At 44.9% G+C, this 19,353-nt stretch overlaps 1 protein-coding gene across 8 annotated transcripts in view; it reads left to right on the top strand.

The window, feature by feature from the left end:
* Positions 1 to 19,353, top strand: part of APBA2 (amyloid beta precursor protein binding family A member 2) — a 240,583-nt gene that overhangs the window by 147,929 nt on the left and 73,301 nt on the right. For 7 of the 8 annotated variants that reach the window (XM_048868169.2, XM_048868174.2, XM_048868170.2 and 4 more), the window contains one exon: positions 8,068 to 9,068. The exons of the other annotated variant lie outside the window; for it this stretch is intronic. In XM_048868169.2, coding sequence (XP_048724126.2) covers positions 8,106 to 9,068 — 963 coding nt within the window. In that variant the 5' untranslated portion in view covers positions 8,068 to 8,105. The remainder of the gene's footprint in view (positions 1 to 8,067; positions 9,069 to 19,353) is intronic. 8 annotated transcript variants of the gene reach the window in all.

Here is a 19,353-nt window from a genome sequence, read left to right on the forward strand (position 1 = left end):
CGCTATTTGGAGTGGTGCACTCTGAGCAGCTATCCCACAAAATATCTTTCTCTTTTGCCGCTAAGACTTGTGGGAAGGCGGAGGGGGTCATGGGGCATCTTGGGTCTAGTCCCAATACCCCATGATGCATTGCTTTGCATTCACCAATCCCTGTGCTTCTGTCTGCATTTGGCTCCATCTTTCAACAGTTTGTGTACTGCGCACCCTGCCTCTTTCAGACTGCAGGAACGGATCCCGAACTGCTGACCAGTATGCTTCTCGCTCTGACCAACACATCACGAGTGGCAGTGGAGTTATTCCTTTAACTACAAAGGCAACAGGATTGCAGCATTGATCTTACCATGCAAAGTAGCTACAACACGAGATCACTTGTGGCATTCATGGAGGTGCTGACCACAGTGGAACGCTGCTTTTGGGCGCAGGAAACAAGCACTGATTGGTGGGATCACATCACAATGCACGTCTGGGATGACAAGTAGTGGCTGCAGAACTTTTGTATAAGGAAAGCCACATTCATGGGACTGTGTGATGAGCTCGCTCCAGCCCTGAGGCGCAAGGACACGAGAATGAGAGCTGCCCCGTCACTGGAGAAGTGCGTGGCAATTGCACTGTGGAAGCTGGCTACTCCAGACTGCTACCGATCGGTCGCTAACCAGTTTGAAGTGGGAAAGTTAACTGTTGGAGTTGTGTTGATGGAAGTGTGCAGGGCCATTAATCGCATCCTGCTCTGAAAGACCATGACTCTGGGCAACATGCATGACATTGTGGATGGCTTTGCACAAATGGGCTTCCTTAACTGCAGACGGGTGATAGATGGCACGCACATTCCAATTCTGGCACCAGACCACCTAGCCACTGAGTATATTAATCTCAAGGGGTATTTCTCAATGGTTCTCCAGGCGCTTGTGGACCGTGGGCATTTCATGGACATTAACACAGGCTGGTCCGGAAAGGTGCATGACACACGCATCTTTCGGAACACTGGCCTGTTAAAGAAGCTGCAAGCAGGGACTTTCTTCCTGGAGCAGAAGATCACTGTAGGAGAAGTCGAAATGCCCATTGTGATCCTGGGAGACCCTGCCTACCCCTTAATGCCATGGCTTATGAAGCCATATATGGGGCAACTTGACAGCAGCAAGGAGCGGTTCAACAACAGGCTGAGCAAGTGCAGAATGCCTGTTGAGTGTGCATTTGGCTGTTTAAAAGCCTGCTAGCGATGCCTGTATGGGAAGCTGGACATAGCCGATTACAATACTCCTATGCTTATAGTCGCGTGCTGTACACTCCATAATATTTGCGAAAGGAAGGGTGAAAGCTTCACTCAGGGCTGGACTGCAGAGGCTCAGCACCTGGAGCCTGAGTTTGAACAGCCAGAGACCAGGGCTATTAGAAGGGCATAGCACAGGGCCATAAGGATCAGGGATGCCTTGAGGCAGCAATTTGAACCCGAAAGCCACTAATGTTTGCTGCTATGCTCGGGATTGCAGTGCTTGTAATGCTAGGAGGTTACAGGTGTATATGATGCAATAAGGGTGTTTAACATAATTACATGTTGCTTTGCAGTGCTCTTTTTGCTTTCACTTAATATAATAAAGATTGCTTTCTAACCAACACAATTCTTTTATTAAAAGCTAACAACTGGAGGAGAGAGTCAAACAACAAAAATACATCAGCAGGGAGGGGGATGGGGGAAGGGAAGGAGGAGGAGGGGTCTGGGGACGGCTACAGAATTGTGTATGTCCAGGGATCATACCCAACCTTCTCCTCTGGCGTACAATTCAGCGGGTGCTGTACTTCAGCAGGGCCAAACTGCAGAGGGATGGGTGTTGAGTGCAGTGGGTAGTGGGAGGCCACGCTGCTGGACCGTGAAGAGGGAGGAGTGGAATGCTGTGGGTAGAGAGTTGAGCCAGGAGGTTGAGAACAGTGTGTGGGCGGTGTGTGTGTGTGTGTGGAGGGGGGGGCACATGGGATAAAGTTTTGTGACAGCGGCTGCAGGGGCGGGTGGGCAAGGAGCTGCTCGGTTTGAAGAGCTAGTATCTCCTAGGGTGTGTTCACTTGACGCTCCATAATGTTTAAGAGCCGCTTTGTGGCTTCTTTCTCGTGTGCCACATTCTCTCTATCCCGCCACTCCTTCAGTTTCTGTTTCTCAGCAGCAGGGTGCATCATAACCTCATGGAGAAAGTCCTCCTTAAATCTTCGTTGCCGCTTTCTAATTCTGTGCAGCCATTCTGCCACCGATAAGGGAGGCTGGGTTCCCAAGGTCATCTCTGTGAAGTTTAAAAACAACATTTTACAGAAGCAGTATTGTTTGCAACACAGACAGCACTGATTCAGTGCTTTGCTGGCTGTGTTTTACTCACGTACCTGTCACTAACTGGCTGACCCCAGGCAAGCACACATGAGCCACAAGACCCTCAAAATGGTGAGTAGCCACAGGGGCAGGGTAAATCAGTCTTCCCGAACCCTGATGTACACTGGGCATGTGGCTCTTGGGGAGAGCCAGCACTTTAGGGGGGCTTGATAATCTTTCCTGTCCCCACACTTTCCACAGGATGTGATCATTATGGAATATATCTCGCTGCTGAGGGAGAAGAAGGAATCAAGGGAGTGTCTTCTCCAAGCCTGCGGCTTCCTCTCTGGCTCCTTTGCAGCTCGCTTGTGTGCAGGAATGGTGTGTCGTGTCTCCCACTGCCCATGACGGCACAATGGTATGGGAATGTTACCATTAATGGGGCAAGAAACAAAGCAGCTCTGCCAAGGAACCTGCAGCAGCGGATTGCCCAGTATCTCCATGAGAGTTTCCTGGAGATCTCTGAGGGAGATTCCTGTGAAGTGAGGGAGTCAATCAACAGCCTGTTCCGCTGCTCAGAATAGGCATGCAGTGGGAGACAAGCCTGCTTTCTGCACCCCTCCTGCCCCCAACAAATTGCTTCATCAATTCCCAAAATCAGATCCACTTACCAGGGGCCTCCTCTCCTGTTTGCGCTTTACCAAGATACGACCGTTGTGACTGGCTAGGCTCCTCTGGGGTAGAAAAGAGCTCCTGTTTGCCTGCATCTCTGATCTCTGAGCCATTCTCTGCCTCTGGGTCCCTCCCCCGCCCCGTCTTTGTCTAAGATTTCCTCCTCCAGGCTCAGTCCATTCTTGGCTGGCACGTGAGCCAATGAAGTATCCACAGGGGCCTTTGCAGTGGAAGTGGGGTTGCCGCCAACTATCGCGTTCAGCTCTTTGTAGAACCGGCAGCGCATGGGCACAGCACCGGAGCAGCGGTTTGCCTCCTGCGCCTTGTAGGCATTCCGCAGTTCCTTCACTTTTACCCTACACTGCAATGTCTTCTGGTCATGTCCCCTTTCTATCATGCGTCGTGAAATCTATCCATAGGTATCATAATTCCTATGGCTGGAGCGCAGCTGGGACTGCACAGCCTCCTCTTCCCAAATGCTGATGAGGTCCAGCAGCTTGGCAGTGCTCCAAGCTGGGGATCACCTGGTGCGTGGAGCAGGCATGGCGACCTGGAAAGATGCGCTGAGACCACTGCACGCATCACTGCGCAAACAGGAAGGGGACTTTCAAATTTGCAAAGGAATGTACGGGGTGGGGCTGACGGTTGGTCACCTGAGGGCAGGGCAGTAGAGTTCAAACCGATGACCAGAGAGGTGAGAACAGGCATAGTGGGACACCTCCCGGAGGCCAATCGCAGCCCTGTCATCGCCACGGTGTCTACTGGCACCACAGCCCTGTAGCCCCAGCACAGAAAGCTGTACACCTCTCGTTGGGGTGGTTTGTTTGGAGCACTACAACTGTGCAGTTTCTGTGCACTAAGGGGCTTGACAGCATGCACACCTCGGGAATTACAGCATAGAAAGCTGCTTTACTGCGCAAAAACTTGCCAGTGTAGATGGGGCCTTTTTTGATACTGTCTCAAATAGCCTTCTCATGAACAAACTAGGGAAATACGACCTAGATGGAGCTACTATAATGTGGATCACAAGCTAAATATGAGTCAACAGAGTAACACTGTTACAAAAAAAAAAAAAGCAAACATCATTCTGGGATGCATTAGCACAGGGGTCTCAAAGTCCTGGCCTGCGGGCCATCATCAGCCTGAGAACCTCCCCACTGCGGCCCACGGAGGAGAGATATATGCAGCCACGCTGTAGGCTCTGTCTGCTGCAGGTGCTGCCCCGCCCCCTCCCCCCGCCCGCAGTTCCCATTGGCTGGGGGAGAGGGACAGAGATACCATCACTAGTCGCCGGGCAGAGTCAGCCATGGAGGCAGCATCACTTTTTCCACAATGAATATAAACAAGTCAGAATACCGAACACAACTATCTGATGCCCACCTTGCTGCAATCCTGAAGGTTTCAACTGCTCAGTCACTGAGGCCAGCATAAACAAACTGACAGAACTGAAGCGTTGCCAGGTGTCTGGCAAACACTAAAAACTCTCTGGCAAGTGAAGAATTGTATAAAGTTGTATGACAGTTTTATTATTTCTAAGAAATTAGAAATAAAATATACAGTATAAACATTTTCTTTTCTGAACACCATTTTCAGTAACATTATTGGCCTGCTGGGAGGATTTGAGGACTGGCACTGGCCCTAAGGTAATTTGTGTTTGAGACCCCTGCATTAGCAGGAGTGTTGTAAGCAAGACACAAGAATTCTTCCACTGTACCCAGGCCTCAACTGGAGTATTGTATCCTGTTCTGGGAAAAACATTTCAGGAAAGATGTGGACAAATTGGAGAAAGTCCAGAGAAGAGCAACAAAAATGATTAAAGGTGATTAAACATGATCTCTGAGGGAAGATTTAAAAATTGGGTTTGTTTAGTTTGGAGAAGAGAAGACTGAGGGGGGACATGATAGCAGTTTTCAAGTACATAAAAGGTTGTTATAAGGAGGAGGGAGAAAAGTTGTTCTCCTTAATCTCTGAGATTAGGACAAGAAGCGTTGGGCTTAAATTGCAACAAGGGCAGTTTAGGTTGGACATTAGGAAAAACTATCAGGATAGTTAAGCACTGGAATAAATTGCCTAAGGATGTTCACTCCTGATTCTCAGCTGTCTTTTAAAACTATCAGTGATGATATTGCTGTTTGGGCTAATATTGCTTATTTAATCTCCTTGGGTGTCAGGCAGCAAGCACTTTGGGAAATACGGCACATGTCTGGGGCTTCTTAAAATCTTTTCCCATCACTGGTGTCTCTAATCTTCCCCAGTCCTAGAGCTGGACCATCCTTGCCCCAAGGAGAATTTGGCTGGCTATATAGTACCACTGGCCTCCAACCTGTGGATGTGCCAGGGCTCTGGATTTGGTACCTATAATATAAAATATGCTATGATTTGGGAATTTTTATGACCCGTTTGATAACTCAGTTGAGGAATAGCCAGGAATGAGTTATCCTGCCTGCTCGCTTGCAGATGTAAATGCTATACATGACCTAAACAATCAGTTTTTAGATATATAGTGCCAGCTGGCTTCAGTATTTTTTTTCTCTGACACTTCTTATGTTTTGTAAGAATTTTCCATTTATGCAGCTGCTGTTTCTGTGCAGTTGTCTTGTTGCTATGTGCATGCACATAGGTGATTATACGATTACTTAACTAGACATGATCATGATCATGTTGGTGGCTGAAATATCTCTGTGGTAAAAGGCATAATTTCAGAAGTAGGTGTGATGATCTAAATTAAATTAACTCTAAACAGGTGAAGATCAGCAAGGTTCACTTCACCTGTTTTAATCAACTGCATCAGCTTGAGACAACAATGACGTGTGTAGTAGGAGTGAGGTAGGCAACAACAGAGAAATGCTTATGCTGAAAGAAGTCAGAGATGAGAATGATGTAACGTAGCCAGAAACTTCAAGTCTAATAGTTTAACACTGGTGCCACACACCTCTAGTGTTATCCACTTTCCTCTTGCCCTTACCAGATATATCAAAATGATATGCAGCTTATATAAACAAATTCTATAGTATGTTGTTGAAATCAGTATTTAGACAAGTAAAATATTCAGTTAAATGTGAATAGGCACTAGTGGAAGTAATTAATGTGTCTGTGATTTTTTCCCATGTGTATAGGTTTAATTGTTTGAAAACAAATTGTCTTTCAACACTACTTGGATCCTGTTTGATACAAATTCAGGTGGTGGGTCTCAGTAAACACCAAATTATTGATATTGCTCTGGTTTTATGAAGATGCTTTAGTTTTTTCTGTGGAAAAAAAGAAGCAGTGAGTAATGTTTAATTAATGCCTAATCCCACTCCCAAATTAATGGAGTCTTCCCACCCAGCTTCAATGGGAGCTCGGTCTGATCTTAAGTAAATACGGAATGCATTGAAGGAATGCCTGATTTGTCTGTTGAGAAGGTAATGTTAATTGCTTTATTGCTGAGGGTCATTCTATGACTCATTGCTGGGAAAAGGATTTGAGGGGGGAACCCCCATGTTTGAAGCTTGGGATTAATTTTTAAGATTGATTTAAGCATTCCTGTAGCATATTCATCAGTATTGAAATATATTTAACACATAATTGTAGGGCTTTCTGTTTGTCTCTTCCTTTCAGTATCCAAGAGATTATTTTTAAAATGTTGGTTGCCTAATATTAACAATATTTTAAAAATACAAATGTGTATATGAATATAGCTTAAAAACCCTATAAACCTGTGTGTTCCTCTTGCAAATACAATAGAATTCAATAAATATACAAGTCAGTTTCCTACATTACTCCTGCGGGAATTCCTTGCCAAAAAATTAAAAATTCTGTGCACAATATTTTAAAATTCTGCAAAACTCTGCATATTTTATTTGTCAAAATAACACAATATAATCATGCTAGTTTGAATTATTTTGGTAATTTATTTCAAAATACCTGTCAGCATGTAACAATACAGACAACAAAAGATTCAGGAAATGTTTTTTGACAAATAGATTCCTTAGTAGGCATATTAATACAGACCTTGGAGTAATCATTTAAACTACAATACAGAAACTTATTTCCTGTATCCCTCAGAAGCAGTGCAAAGGCTTGTGGCAGTTAGGGGTAAAGGAGGAGCTGAGGGAGAGGGAAGGAGCCTGGGAGTGAACCTGGAGGATTGTTGGATGTGGGTGGGAGTTTTTTGCAGGAGGAGGGATTGTTAGAGAGTTGGGGAGCCTCCCCCATGCAGACCCTGACTGGCCCCCTAGCCTCTCTCACTTAGTCAGGCACGTCTGTCCCTATGTTTCCCTGCAGCCCTCTTCCTCCTGTCCCCACGTGGCCCGGCAGCCCCACTCTCATTCAGCCCTTGGCTCAATGTCAACCCACTAGCTCCTGTGTCCATGCCCCACTCTGTTCCTCCCACTAACCCTTCTGAAACCCAGTTTGTGTAACCGCCCCAGCAGCCCTGTATCCCCCCCCATATTCTGTGCCTCCACACCTAGCCCTTTGAGGAAGGCAGCCTCTGACCCCTCCCTGCTCCTGCTTGTGAGCCAACTGCTCTCTCTTCTGGTGCCACAGCAGCCCCCAGTTGACGAAAGGTATAATTGCAGCATCTCTCCAGCAGAATGTACGTTCTGCGGGAGACATGAATTCTGTACGTGTGCAGTGCTACAGAATTCCCCCAAGAGTACCACATATAAATACTCTCACAGAACTCTCCCCCACCCAGAAAAAAATGGTGTTGAAATTACTCATTATCTTCCACATAGAAAAGATTCTGTACAGGAAAAGTCTAATAGAGAGTTGCAGAATTACCTGTCTAGGTGAAGGTGTTACCTCCTTTTGAGTTTTGTGACTTCTATAACTATTTTCATCACTGGTTTTCTCTTATTTTATGTTGTTACTGTTTATGCATATACTAATGGGCCAGATTCTGATCACTGTTACACCTGGGTTCATCCAACACAACTCCATTAACTTTCCTTTTGACTACATTGAGTGTAGTTTTGATGGTATAGTTTATGAGAGTGTTTTTTGTAAGTAGTTGTTTTATACCAAATTAAAAGTACCAGTTTCATTTTTTCCCATTAGCATCACTCTGATCCCTGCTGATGACCTTTTTCTGAATGTGTTTTTTTCCCTCTTCCTTACAGTAATTGCTCAGAAATGATTGTCACCTAAGAAGTCGGCTATGGCAAACAGGAAACGTCAAAGCACTACAACCAACATGCTGGATCACAGGGTGATACCTTGCCCTACTTTATCTCACCATAGGGAGCCTGAAAGTGAGGAAAATGACCTGCCTAGTGAAGATTACATAGCAAAGGAGGCAGAGCTAACAGCTATCAGAGAAGGTAGCCCTACCCCTGTGGAACACGAGTGCAATGATAATAGTGGAGATGGCGATTCCAGCTCTGATTATGTGAATAATACCTCTGAAGAGGAGGACTATGATGAAGGCCTGCCAGAGGAAGAGGAAGGGATCACATACTATATTAGGTACTGTCCAGAGGATGACAGTTATCTGGAAGGAATGGACTGCAATGGGGAAGAGTATGTACCTCATGAAGAACACCAAATTGAAACTGATGAATGTCAAGAAGCTGTGGAAGAAGAATGGACAGAAGCTAACATCCAACACCATGATGAAAGTGAAGTGACAGAAGGGCAAGACTACCAAGATAACTGTGTTCAGATTTTGGAGGATGAAGTATCTTCTCTGGAAATTCAAGACCAAGAAGAAAACATACAATACTGTCAAAATGAAGAAAGCTATCAGGATTATTATCCACCAGAAGCTAATGGAAACACTCATGGGATGTCGCCCTACCATTCAAGGAAAGAAGATGCTGAGTTGGAGGAGCAGGAAGAAGACATTGACCAGATTGTAGCTGAGATTAAAATGAGCATGAGTATGAGCAGCATTAACAGTACAACAGAAATGAGCCCTGATCATGGCGGGACTGAAAATGTGCAAAATGACTATAAAGAGACTTGTCCAAAAGGTGATGCTGGTCATAGTACCAACAGACATGAAGGGAGGCCAAAATCATTGAATATTCCACCTTCTTCAAAGCATGTTGGAGATATGCCTAGAGGTTTTAAAACAAAGTCAAGAACTCCAGAAGACAGACAGAAATGGCCACAAGAACAGGTATGAGGCTCTATTTTTTAATAAGAAAACTATTAATCATGTAGATCAGAGGTTCTCAAACTGTGGTCCTCAGAGAGATCCATTCAGGTGGTCTGTAGCTAGTTCCCTCTAAGTTTTTAGTCTGCAGGAGATCCAACAAACAGCAGCTACACTGCACGATTTTTAGCGGCACGGCCGTGGTGACACAGTCCTGTCGCTAAAAGCTGAGTAGTGTAGACATAGCCTAATACTTGAACAGAAAGGTACAGCATCAATTAAATACTGTGAGTGTTAGTGCCCTGTGCCTGTCTGAAATCATTCTCTTGACGCGACTTTGGTCTGAGAAGTGACTTGGAAAAGCACTCCACAATGTATTACTGCTACATGACACATGGCATCAATAACCGCAGTGCAATCTCCATTACTACACGGGAAGGTTTCAGTGCATAGATCCCAATCGTGAATAGAAATAGCACTAAATTAAAGCTCAGACAGGCAGCCCGTCTCTATGTATTTTCACAGCAGAAGCAGTTATCATATCAATTTTTTGGCATTCCAAAGCTCCCACTTGTTAATAATCTGACATGATTAATGGGTGTACAATGGGGCTCACAATCTCATATTCAAACCAGGAATTCAGTACAGTTTTCTTATTCATGAGCTCTTCTTGACAACATGCTTTGAAACACTATAGGGCCCAATCATGCAGTCCTTACTCAGGCAAAATTCTCAATACCAGCAATGGAAGAATTGCCTAAGTAAGAAGTGGGCCCTGTGAAATGAATTTTGTGTCATTTGATTGCAAAATAATCTAATCAGACATTTTTAATCTTGTCCAGTAATTATTCTCCCCCTCATAAATGGCCAGATTGTGCAACTCTTAGTCATATTGGTTAGCAGCACTTATGTGCAGCCATATTCTGAACATGAATATGGCTGCACAATTGGACCCTGCTATCTTTTTGAAAAAATATCAGCCATAAAGAAGGGTTTTAAAACTGTTGTAGACATCTCAAACCATTATACATCTCCCCTTTTAAAAGCTCCTTTTGCTCATGAGAAAACAATGTGTTTTTTATTAAAAGCCGTTCTGCTTCATTGGCATATATTTAAACCTAAAGATTCTCTCTTTTTTTCCCCAGAAGAACCACAGGTTCACAGTGTTTAATGGAATCATTTATGTTAATTTATTTTCAGTTAAATAATTAACCATAAAACACTTACAAATTACAAATGCTTGCAAAGATAGGTTGTAGGTTAGGGGAAGTGTACAAAAAAGGCATCTTACCTTTGTACCATTGGGTGAATGAATAATGTTTTATTTTGAAGAAGCTGTTTTTGTGTCACTTTAATCAGCCAATGTCACAGGTTCTCGGAGGAAAAGGGTGCCAAACACAGCTGTTGTGTTAACACAATTGGGAAATGGGACCTGTTGCCTAGAGATCCAGTCCCAGAGTGGTTGAACTGCATCATTCACCTCTGTGGGAAAGACCTAGCTCCCTGCACCTATCACAACAGCTCAATTCCTTCAGACTTTTTAAAGCTGTTTAGGGTAAAATCCTGTTTTTCCACACTTGTCCACTAACTGCTTTTTAGGGAGCTGTTTGTGACTCATTTTCCTTACCTGTACTTTTCTTCTCCCCCGGCTCCCCCACCCAAAAAAGTTATAAACCACTTTCCCTCTTGCTTTATCTTTAGTAATATTTTTTATTCCTCTTCTTTGTTAATTGGACATCTTGTACTTTAATTTCCCATTAAGCAGGAAAGGAACATGGAATGCCAATTCCACAAGGGGCATAGATGCTAAATTGTTGCCCTGATTTCAAGAGAGAGGGGCTATAGTGATCCTGATCTCACTTCCTTTGAGAAGGCTTGTGATTTGAGCCAGTTCTGCTCCTTAAATTGGACCTGAGGCCGATAGGAAAGGTTTTTTTTGGGGTGCCAAAGCACAAAGGTGTAACTTATATGGAGGCAGCAAACCAGATGAACGACTGATTACCTCTGCAAATAGGGCAGTGTGCATGGCAGTCACTGCCACAGATGCAATGTATGACCTTGTCAGGTTAGAACAGATGGAGAGACATGAGGGTGCTCACCAGGGGTGAGAAGTGAGCAAAATCAAGCCATGGGGAGTTAGAGCTCCAAGCTGACCCTCAAGGAAAGGTCTCAAGCAACTGAGATGTTATACCTGTCAGGGGATGGGGCACAAGTGGATAAGCTGTCAAGTGACCATAAATCAAGGACCTGGCACTTCACCATGGCAGATTAACTTTCTGGAAGCTCAGCCAGAAGGAGGCTATGACACTATCCCGTCAGTGCATCAGGCTAACCGTGAGTGCAGATACAGAGGGAATGTACAGTACATGTGTCTTGTAGCCTGGAGAGCACCATACAGTCAGATCCCGAATAGAATTGGGAGGTGAGAATAAATGGGGAGACATTGAGCTGACAGGACACTAGCACATTTAACAGTTTATTCAAACTCCATTCAGACTCAGCAAGTGCTGACAAATGTGTGGGTGAAAGGTGGGATTCCCTATGGTGAACCCTACTGGCATGCTAGTGGCCTGAGTTCTGATGCACACCAAAGAAGGTCCTGGCATCTTGACAGTGGGGTTTTTGGAGGATATTCCTTTTGATGTGGTGTTGGCAAATAATATAATGGGTTTGAGCCAAACAAGCTCAGAAGCAAACCCATTCAATCCAGATCCCATGACCAAGGGGGCTCACTGCCTGCCTCTCTAGGGAAGAGGCAGAGCTGAGCATGGTTGTGGCCACAACTCTGTCTGGAAGTGGGGAAATTGAGGCACAGCTGAAAAGCTCTGTAAGCCAAAACCTCCCTGGGAGAAGGGGCATCGAGTAAAGAATACTGCCAAATTATGGTACCTGCTCAAAGGTTGGAAAAGCTCCAGATAAGTGTAAAGCAACTGTTTGTAGGGATGTAGGGAAAGCAGTGTCTGAGAGGGTAGGGGAACTCTCAGACTACTGTCAAAATGTACATGACTCTGAGAGGGCTAAGGGAGGAAATGCTACTTGCCTACTCGCAGCAGGTAGGAAGAAGGGAACTTGGCTTTGGGGAAGATGGGGAGATTCTCTTCTCCCAAGGTATAGGATCCCTCATCTATCCACTCTGAAACCTGTTATCTATCAGAGGCACTGTGGAGCTAAGGCCCACTCTACAGCCCAGAGATCCAACTGAAGAGTTGTGGGATCACTTGGTTCCACCCAGAGTAAGGTGCAGGAAGTCAGGCCTGTCACCTGAGGGGTGCACTTGGGAGGGACTGAAAGGGGTCAGAAGTGCATCTGGTAAGTTACAGATCTTGGACTTCTCATCCCCACTGTTGTGCCTGGAAAGCCGAGGGCCTGAAGGTAACAGTTGGAGTGCCAGACAGGGCTGTATGTTCTGTAATTCTCTCTGCCGCACCTCTTTCCATTGTTATTTGTAAACTGCAGATTAAATTTACTCTCTCTCCCGATATCTAGAAATGAAAATATAACTGCTCTATTCACTCCAGTCATTGGTTCAGTAGCCCTCATGATTAAAAGGCAAAACTTCTTCTAGTATACTATATCCCCATCCCTCACCCCATGTTCTTTTGTAAAAACAATGCTATGCCCAGGCTTCCGTTGTCAAAACCAACCCTCAGTGGGGTGAAATTCCTTCTCATTTCCATCTCAGCAAATCTTCTCACAGCTTTGTGCTTATACCAGGAGTACGCTGCTGTGCTGCACATATTATCGGAAGTCTTTATTAGTCTGTATAAAATATTTGCTGTTGCTTATTCACTTTGCTTGGCTTTAGTAAATTCCACACTGCTTCCCTACAGCAGACAATATGGCCAGTGGTGTCACCCAGAATTGGAAGTCTGAAAGTTTCTTTTTCAATTGTGAACTCTCTCCAGCCTTCCTGGGTGTGCAAGTCATTATTTTTCACCTCTGCTTACCTCCCATCAGATGTTAGTTGGATATTTTAGAAGCCAACCATGCCAATAATCTGATTTGCCATCAATTCAGAGTCTCAACACAGAACCATTAGATGAGAACACAATCAAAAACACACTGGGGCAAGAGTAAACGGAGGATATTTTAAAAAATGAACCAAAATGCTTGTCCAGGTTCTGATTTCTGTCCGGATTGGGTAAATTCTACAATTTACTTTGGCCAGACATGTAGGGTAAAATTAAAAAAAAAAAAAAGGGAGCATTCTTTCAATTCTTGTGAAGATCATGAATGACTGGGTATTCCCATTTCCAAGGTAATAGTTTACTTCTATGAAATAATACCTATTCTTTGACATTTCCATCATTTTCATCCTACTCTAGCCTATAAACAGCACTTCTGGGTATGTTGCCTGAGTCATGGCTTTTCAGTAAGAGTTGCCTGACAACAGCAAATAGAAAAATCAATGTCTTATCCAGCTTAATAAAATACCTATGAAAACTGAGGTCATAAATAGCTGTTGACACAACATCAAAACCTGCCTATTTAATCCACACTATTAATGGTGGTAGTTAGTTTTCTTTTTTAAGTAAGATGACATTTGCTTAGAGAAGGACTATTTGACAGAGGTGTGGAACTACTCAAAATTAATGAGGAAGCAAAAAGAGAGAGAAAAAGAGAGAGAAAGGAAAGAGCTATTTCAGTGAAATCAGTACTCTTAAAGATGGGTTTTTGCAATCACGTTCATCACTAGATTAACAGAAATGTAAACAAATTATACTTCAGGGAGTGTGTATGTACCTGTCTCTAACTGAGGGCTAATAAGAATGGTAGCTACTCAAATTGTACAAAAATTTCCATGGTCCACATGGGTGGAATGACGGGAGAGGTTTGTACTGCTGCTACCTGTGTCATATTTCTCTTGCAAATAAAGAGGACTTTGCCAATCCCAGTAACTTTCATAAATATTAGAAATAGTGTTTCTAACATCTAAATTTTAAAATAGAGACTATTTGCATACACATAACAGTTGCTTAATTAACCATTAGTCAGTGGAGTAGAAAAGTCCATATTTTTTCCTAAAACCCAGAAGCCTTTTGTTACTTTAATTCTAGTTTCCCTTAACTTTATATTCTCAGATTTTTCCCATTTGGTAACTCTCTTCTGCTTGAGAGCTTGAAAATTATACTTGACAGGTGTCTGAGTGATGATACAGTAAGTCCTGAGCATGACCCTGTTATCACCGACCCTTCTCTTTCAAACGTGAAAGGTAGGGTTGCCAACCCTCCAGGGTTGTCCTGGAGTCTATGGGAATTAAAGTCTTTAATTAAAAATTATGTCTGTGATGAAACCTCCAGGAATACATCCAACAAAAATTGGCAACACTAAGGTGAGATTCTATGCTGTGTAATACAGAACTCATAGTCAGGAGTAGTGGGGGCTAAGGTGGGATCTTTGCACCATCCCAATCTTGGGCTGCTCTGGAGGCAGGAGAATCCCCTGGTGGAACTTAGATGGCCATGAGGGCTGCCTGAAATCTCCACAGCACTGTGTACTGTGGTGCGGTCTCTGACAGAGCAGGGCATAGATGATGTGGGGGTTGGGCGGTCTGTGGGGTCATGCCGGTGGGGGAGGGGAGGGGCTTCTTTCTTCTGCTGTGCCTACCCCTGGCATGTTCAGCCTCTGTCCCTGGCATCCAGGCCCAGGGAGGGAGTGGAAGGGGTGGGACCAGCCACTTTTCATGCCAGCTGTTTTGGTCACTGTTCTGTGCAGCGCAGTAGCTGCCTGAGAGAGAGCCTGGCTGGGGCGGCAGGCCACCCCCTCTACTCCCTGCCCAGGCCTGTCTGCTGGGGGTCAGGGGCTGAGCAAGCCAGAAATGTGCCAGAGGGGAGGCGCAGCAGGAGAAGGACAGGGCCCCTCCCCCCACGTAACTCTGGTGGGGCAGGGAGAGTGCGGCAGCCCCTGGCTGAGCGCAGGGCAGGGAGATTCCTGGGCAGAGGAGGAATGTAGGGTGGTCACATGTTCTCTAGTTTAGATTGTGCCCCCCGCCCACCCCCCATGAAGAGGCACGAGTCGTCTATGGAGCAGGGATTATAATAGCTGTCTTCCCCCGTTTATGCATGGGGGGAATCATTATCTTTACAGATACAGAGCTTCTAAGGCCATTTATGTCACTCCAGCCCTTCTGGGTGGCATTAAGGGCCCAGAATGGGGAGGTGAGGATCTCAGCTGGCAGGTCTCGTCTGTCAAAGTCAAAATGGAGTAACAAATCATAAAACATTAGGAAACTTAGTGTGACCCTTTAATACTCTACTAAAGAAGAAATGTTCAGTGCTCAAAATTCATCCATCCCACTGTTTTTATTGTGGAAGTGCCTTTTGATGAGTCATCCAGAGTTGAACACATAAAGAGATAAACAGTACCTTCTACAAGAGGCTACAGTACCCCATATTAACACTTTGATTTCCTCATCGGTGTAGTAGTGGTTACCGTAGCTTGATGAATCCTTCCTCCGCACCCCCATCTAGATCGTAACTCTGTCTCCTGGATTTTAGCTCATACCAGTTAAAACAAAAATAAAAATGTACAGTGAGGGCTAGACAAAGTTTAGAAGGCGTAAATATATCGTTTTGATTAGGTATTGATCTTATAATGTAATCTTAAATGCTAAATCAGCCCTATGGCTTTGTTTGATATTTATTATGCCATTTATGACTGCCAGACATATTGTCAGGATAATCTTTAGTGTCTCTCAGAAGTTTATTTAGATTATTTCCTGGGATGATGCTATTGTTTTCAAATTCTCCTTAGTCAAAGTATTCTTTCTTTCCATCCAGGTTTATATTTTGGCATAACTCTAGGGTGATAACTTTTAAAGGTAGATTTGACCTTCTCATTTAAAAATCATTCTGACAAGTGAAATTCCTATCAGCTTTAGCCCTTTGGACTTTAAAGACAGTCAGCAATTTTTAATTTCTTCTAAAACAAACCAAACACATTAGGTCTTAGAGGAAGATCTACCTGCCATGTAAAATATTTAGTCATCCCATTGTACTTTTTGTCTCTGTGAGCTTTGATTTCTCATTTACCTTTCCTCCCGAATGAGTGGATTTTTAAAAGGGTCCTTTTCAAGAGTGGATTTTCCCTCTCCTCCTTTACATACACTGTGCCCCACTGGAGATGGATGTAACCTATGCCGGCTTGCTGTGGCACTCTGTCCCCCTCTAGTGGCAGCTAGACCAGCTAAAGCAGTGGTCTCCAACCCCTTTTACACCCAAGATCACTTTTTGAATTTAAGGGCAATCCAGGATCTACCACTTCCCTTCCCTGAGGCCCTGCCCCTTCCCCAAAGCCCCACCCCACTCTCTCCGTCACTCACTCTCTCCCACCCTCTCTTTCACTGGGCTGGGAAAGTGGTTTGGGAGGGGGTGCAGGCTCTGGGCTGGGGCTGAGGGGTTTGCAGTGTGGGAGGGGACTCTGGGCTAAGCCTGGGGCAGGGGTTTGGGGTGCAGGAGGGAGTGAGGGGTGCAAGCTCTGGGAGGGAGTTTGGGTTCAGGAGGGAGCTCTGGACTGGGGAAGGGGGTTATGGTGCAGGAGGGGGTATGGGGTGCTGGCTCTGGAAGTGGGGTCAGGGCTGGGGCTTGGGGTGTAGGAGGGGGTTTGGGGTGCAGGAGGGGGTAAGGGGTGCTGGCTCCAGGAGGGGGCTCAGAGCTAGTTTGGGGTGCTGGCTCTGGGAGGGGGTTGGGGTGCGGCCTCCCGCTGGGCAGCACTAACCTTCAGGAGCTCCCAGTCGGCAGTGCAGCGTGGCTGCCACTAAGGCAGGCTCCCTGCCTACCTCAGCCTCACGCCACTTCTGGAAACCGCCAATGCGCCCCTGGGGGATAGGCGGCACATGGCTCCACACGCTGCCCCTCTCTGCAAGCAGTGCCCCCGCAGCTCCCCATTCCCAGCTAATGGGAGCTGCGGGGGTGGTGCTTACAGGCAGGAGCAGCATGCGGAGGGAGACCCCTACCCCCCCCGCCCATGGGGCTGCACTGGCCGCTTCCGGGAGCGGTGTGGGGCCGGGGCAGGCAGGGAGCCTGCCTTAGCGGCAGCCCCGCACCACAACAAGAGATTGTGATCAACTGGGAGATCCTCCAGGATCAACAAGATGATCGTGATCAACCAGTAGGTGACCACTGAGTAGAGATTGATGAGCCTGTAATAACCATAGATTAATTGACTCAAATGTATAAAATCCAATTTCTTCAGAGACTCTTCTGTTCTTCACTGAAGAACTAGAAGAGCCACCCCATACCCGTGCAGGTTTTGAGAAGCTTGTCCCCCACAGTGATTTTTCATGTTTCCTTAAAAGAAAAGTTCAACAGGGAGACCATCCTCAAATTTTTCAGTCTTTCATAGGGTAGGGCATAATTTAGATCTGAAAAGCATGCAGGTTTTTTGTCTCTTGGTGTGCTTAATCATAGATATCTGAACATAGTCTCACTTGGTAACCATTTTTGTACCCAGGGATCTCAGGAGAAATAATTCTATTTTACCCTTGTAATCTAACAGAAATCCTTGAGATTTTTTTTCACTTTCAGTATGGGCTCTTATTTGGCCTATCTTTGGCATATTGAAAATTTATAAAGCTGGTACTTTGTTGTAATTAACCTAAAATGTTTATAAACACATAGCACATTCTCACTAATTTTAGGATTTGAAGGTATACTCCAAACTGCACCTTGTGCCTCAACAAGTTTGAAACACACATGGAAGAAAGCAATACAATATACAAATGTCTTGCATTCACATCCTTAATTAGGAAATGGGAATAAGTTTGAAGAGAGAGGATTAAATCTTTACGGCCAAATTCCAAAAGACGCCAGTAAGGAATAAATATAAAGACAGCTGGATCTGGCTTGCAATGTTTCTTCTTTCCATAAAGTGTGGAGCAAAGATGTGCTTGATTATCTCACTCTAACCATATAGTTACCCTACTGTGAAACTTCTTGGATCATCTGTGGAATGGGGCTTGATTTAACCAACGTTAAAATTGGTTAAATTATTTTTAAACAACTGCCCGGTCCAGATGTTGGAACCACAGAGTTATCAGAAGGCCACAAGCTTTCTGCCTTCCAAGAGAGGAGCCAGATATACAGTCTTCAGTGAAGCACATTGGAGTGCTAATGAGCCTTGTTTGACTGACAATCCTTTTCTTCTCAGGAAAAAGGAGGCTCTTTAATCTGTGAAGATTCCCTGACTTGCAGAGATGGAGGCTTCAAACCAAGTGTTCTTTGGGAATGGATTTTTTTCTTTAAACAGTCAGCAGCAATATACTGTAGAAGATTATTTGGTGTGGGCAGATTTTTCAAGGTTTTAGTTTTCAGATCCAATCTAAAACAGCTGCTTAGATGCATTGCTGGGGGAGAAAATCTTTCAGTTTTACTAGATATCAGGAGGGAATTGTGTGTCTCTTTAACAAAGAGATTTACCACATTTTTAAATCCTGACTTGACCTAAATGAGAACAGTCCCTGACATCTTTTGTGAAACTACATGAATTCTCGGTTAACAAGCTTTGTTATGCATGGGTTTCAAGACCACCTGAGGTAAAATTTCCGTACATGCCACCCCCCAGGCCACAGAACCTGTATTGTGGAGTGGAGGGGTGGCAGATGTAGCACTGACCAGCAGAGCTGGAGGATCCCCTTCTCCTGGGACTTGTGGTGGGAGATGCTGGCAAGGGGCTGTGGGAAGGGGGCTCTGGTTCAGGAGTCGGGGCAGTGGGGGACTTGGGGTCCTCCTGCAGAGGGGGGATGGAGTTGAGGAAGAGGAGATTGTAGGGTGAGGTGGGTTTCACGCTGTCTGGAGTGGTTCATGACCGTGAGTGCCAGTTGGTTGTATGTTCTGTAATTAGATTTCACCAACCCAGTAACAAATGGGAACTCCTGAAGCACTATAATAGTCTTACCATGGAGTTACAGACAGTCCCCTTGTGCACTCCAGTCTATTTTGCCACCCAGGCAACCTGGACTGAGTTGTAGCTGGTTGCCACATATACCAAAGATCAGAGAAGCTTCTAGTCCCAAGAGACCAGACACTTATATCAGGTGAGTTTCTACCTCAGATTTCACACTAAAGACAATGCTTGTAGCCAATTCTATAGTAAACTAAGGACTTATTAAATGAGCTATTTACAGGTTAAAGCAGGCAATATATACACACAAATGACTTAGTCTGTTATTCCAAAAGGTGACAGAGTTGTAGTAATCGGTCAGCATTGAATGTCTTTTAGGGCTAACCCAGGTTGACCCTGTGGATCTCTGCTTCTCTTTCCTAGCTCCAGCCCTGAGATAGCCCAAAGAAATGAATAATTTTCATGTCAG

The sequence above is a fragment of the Caretta caretta genome, chromosome 10 (genome assembly GCF_965140235.1).
Source record: "Caretta caretta isolate rCarCar2 chromosome 10, rCarCar1.hap1, whole genome shotgun sequence".
Lineage (NCBI taxonomy): Eukaryota > Metazoa > Chordata > Testudines > Cheloniidae > Caretta > Caretta caretta.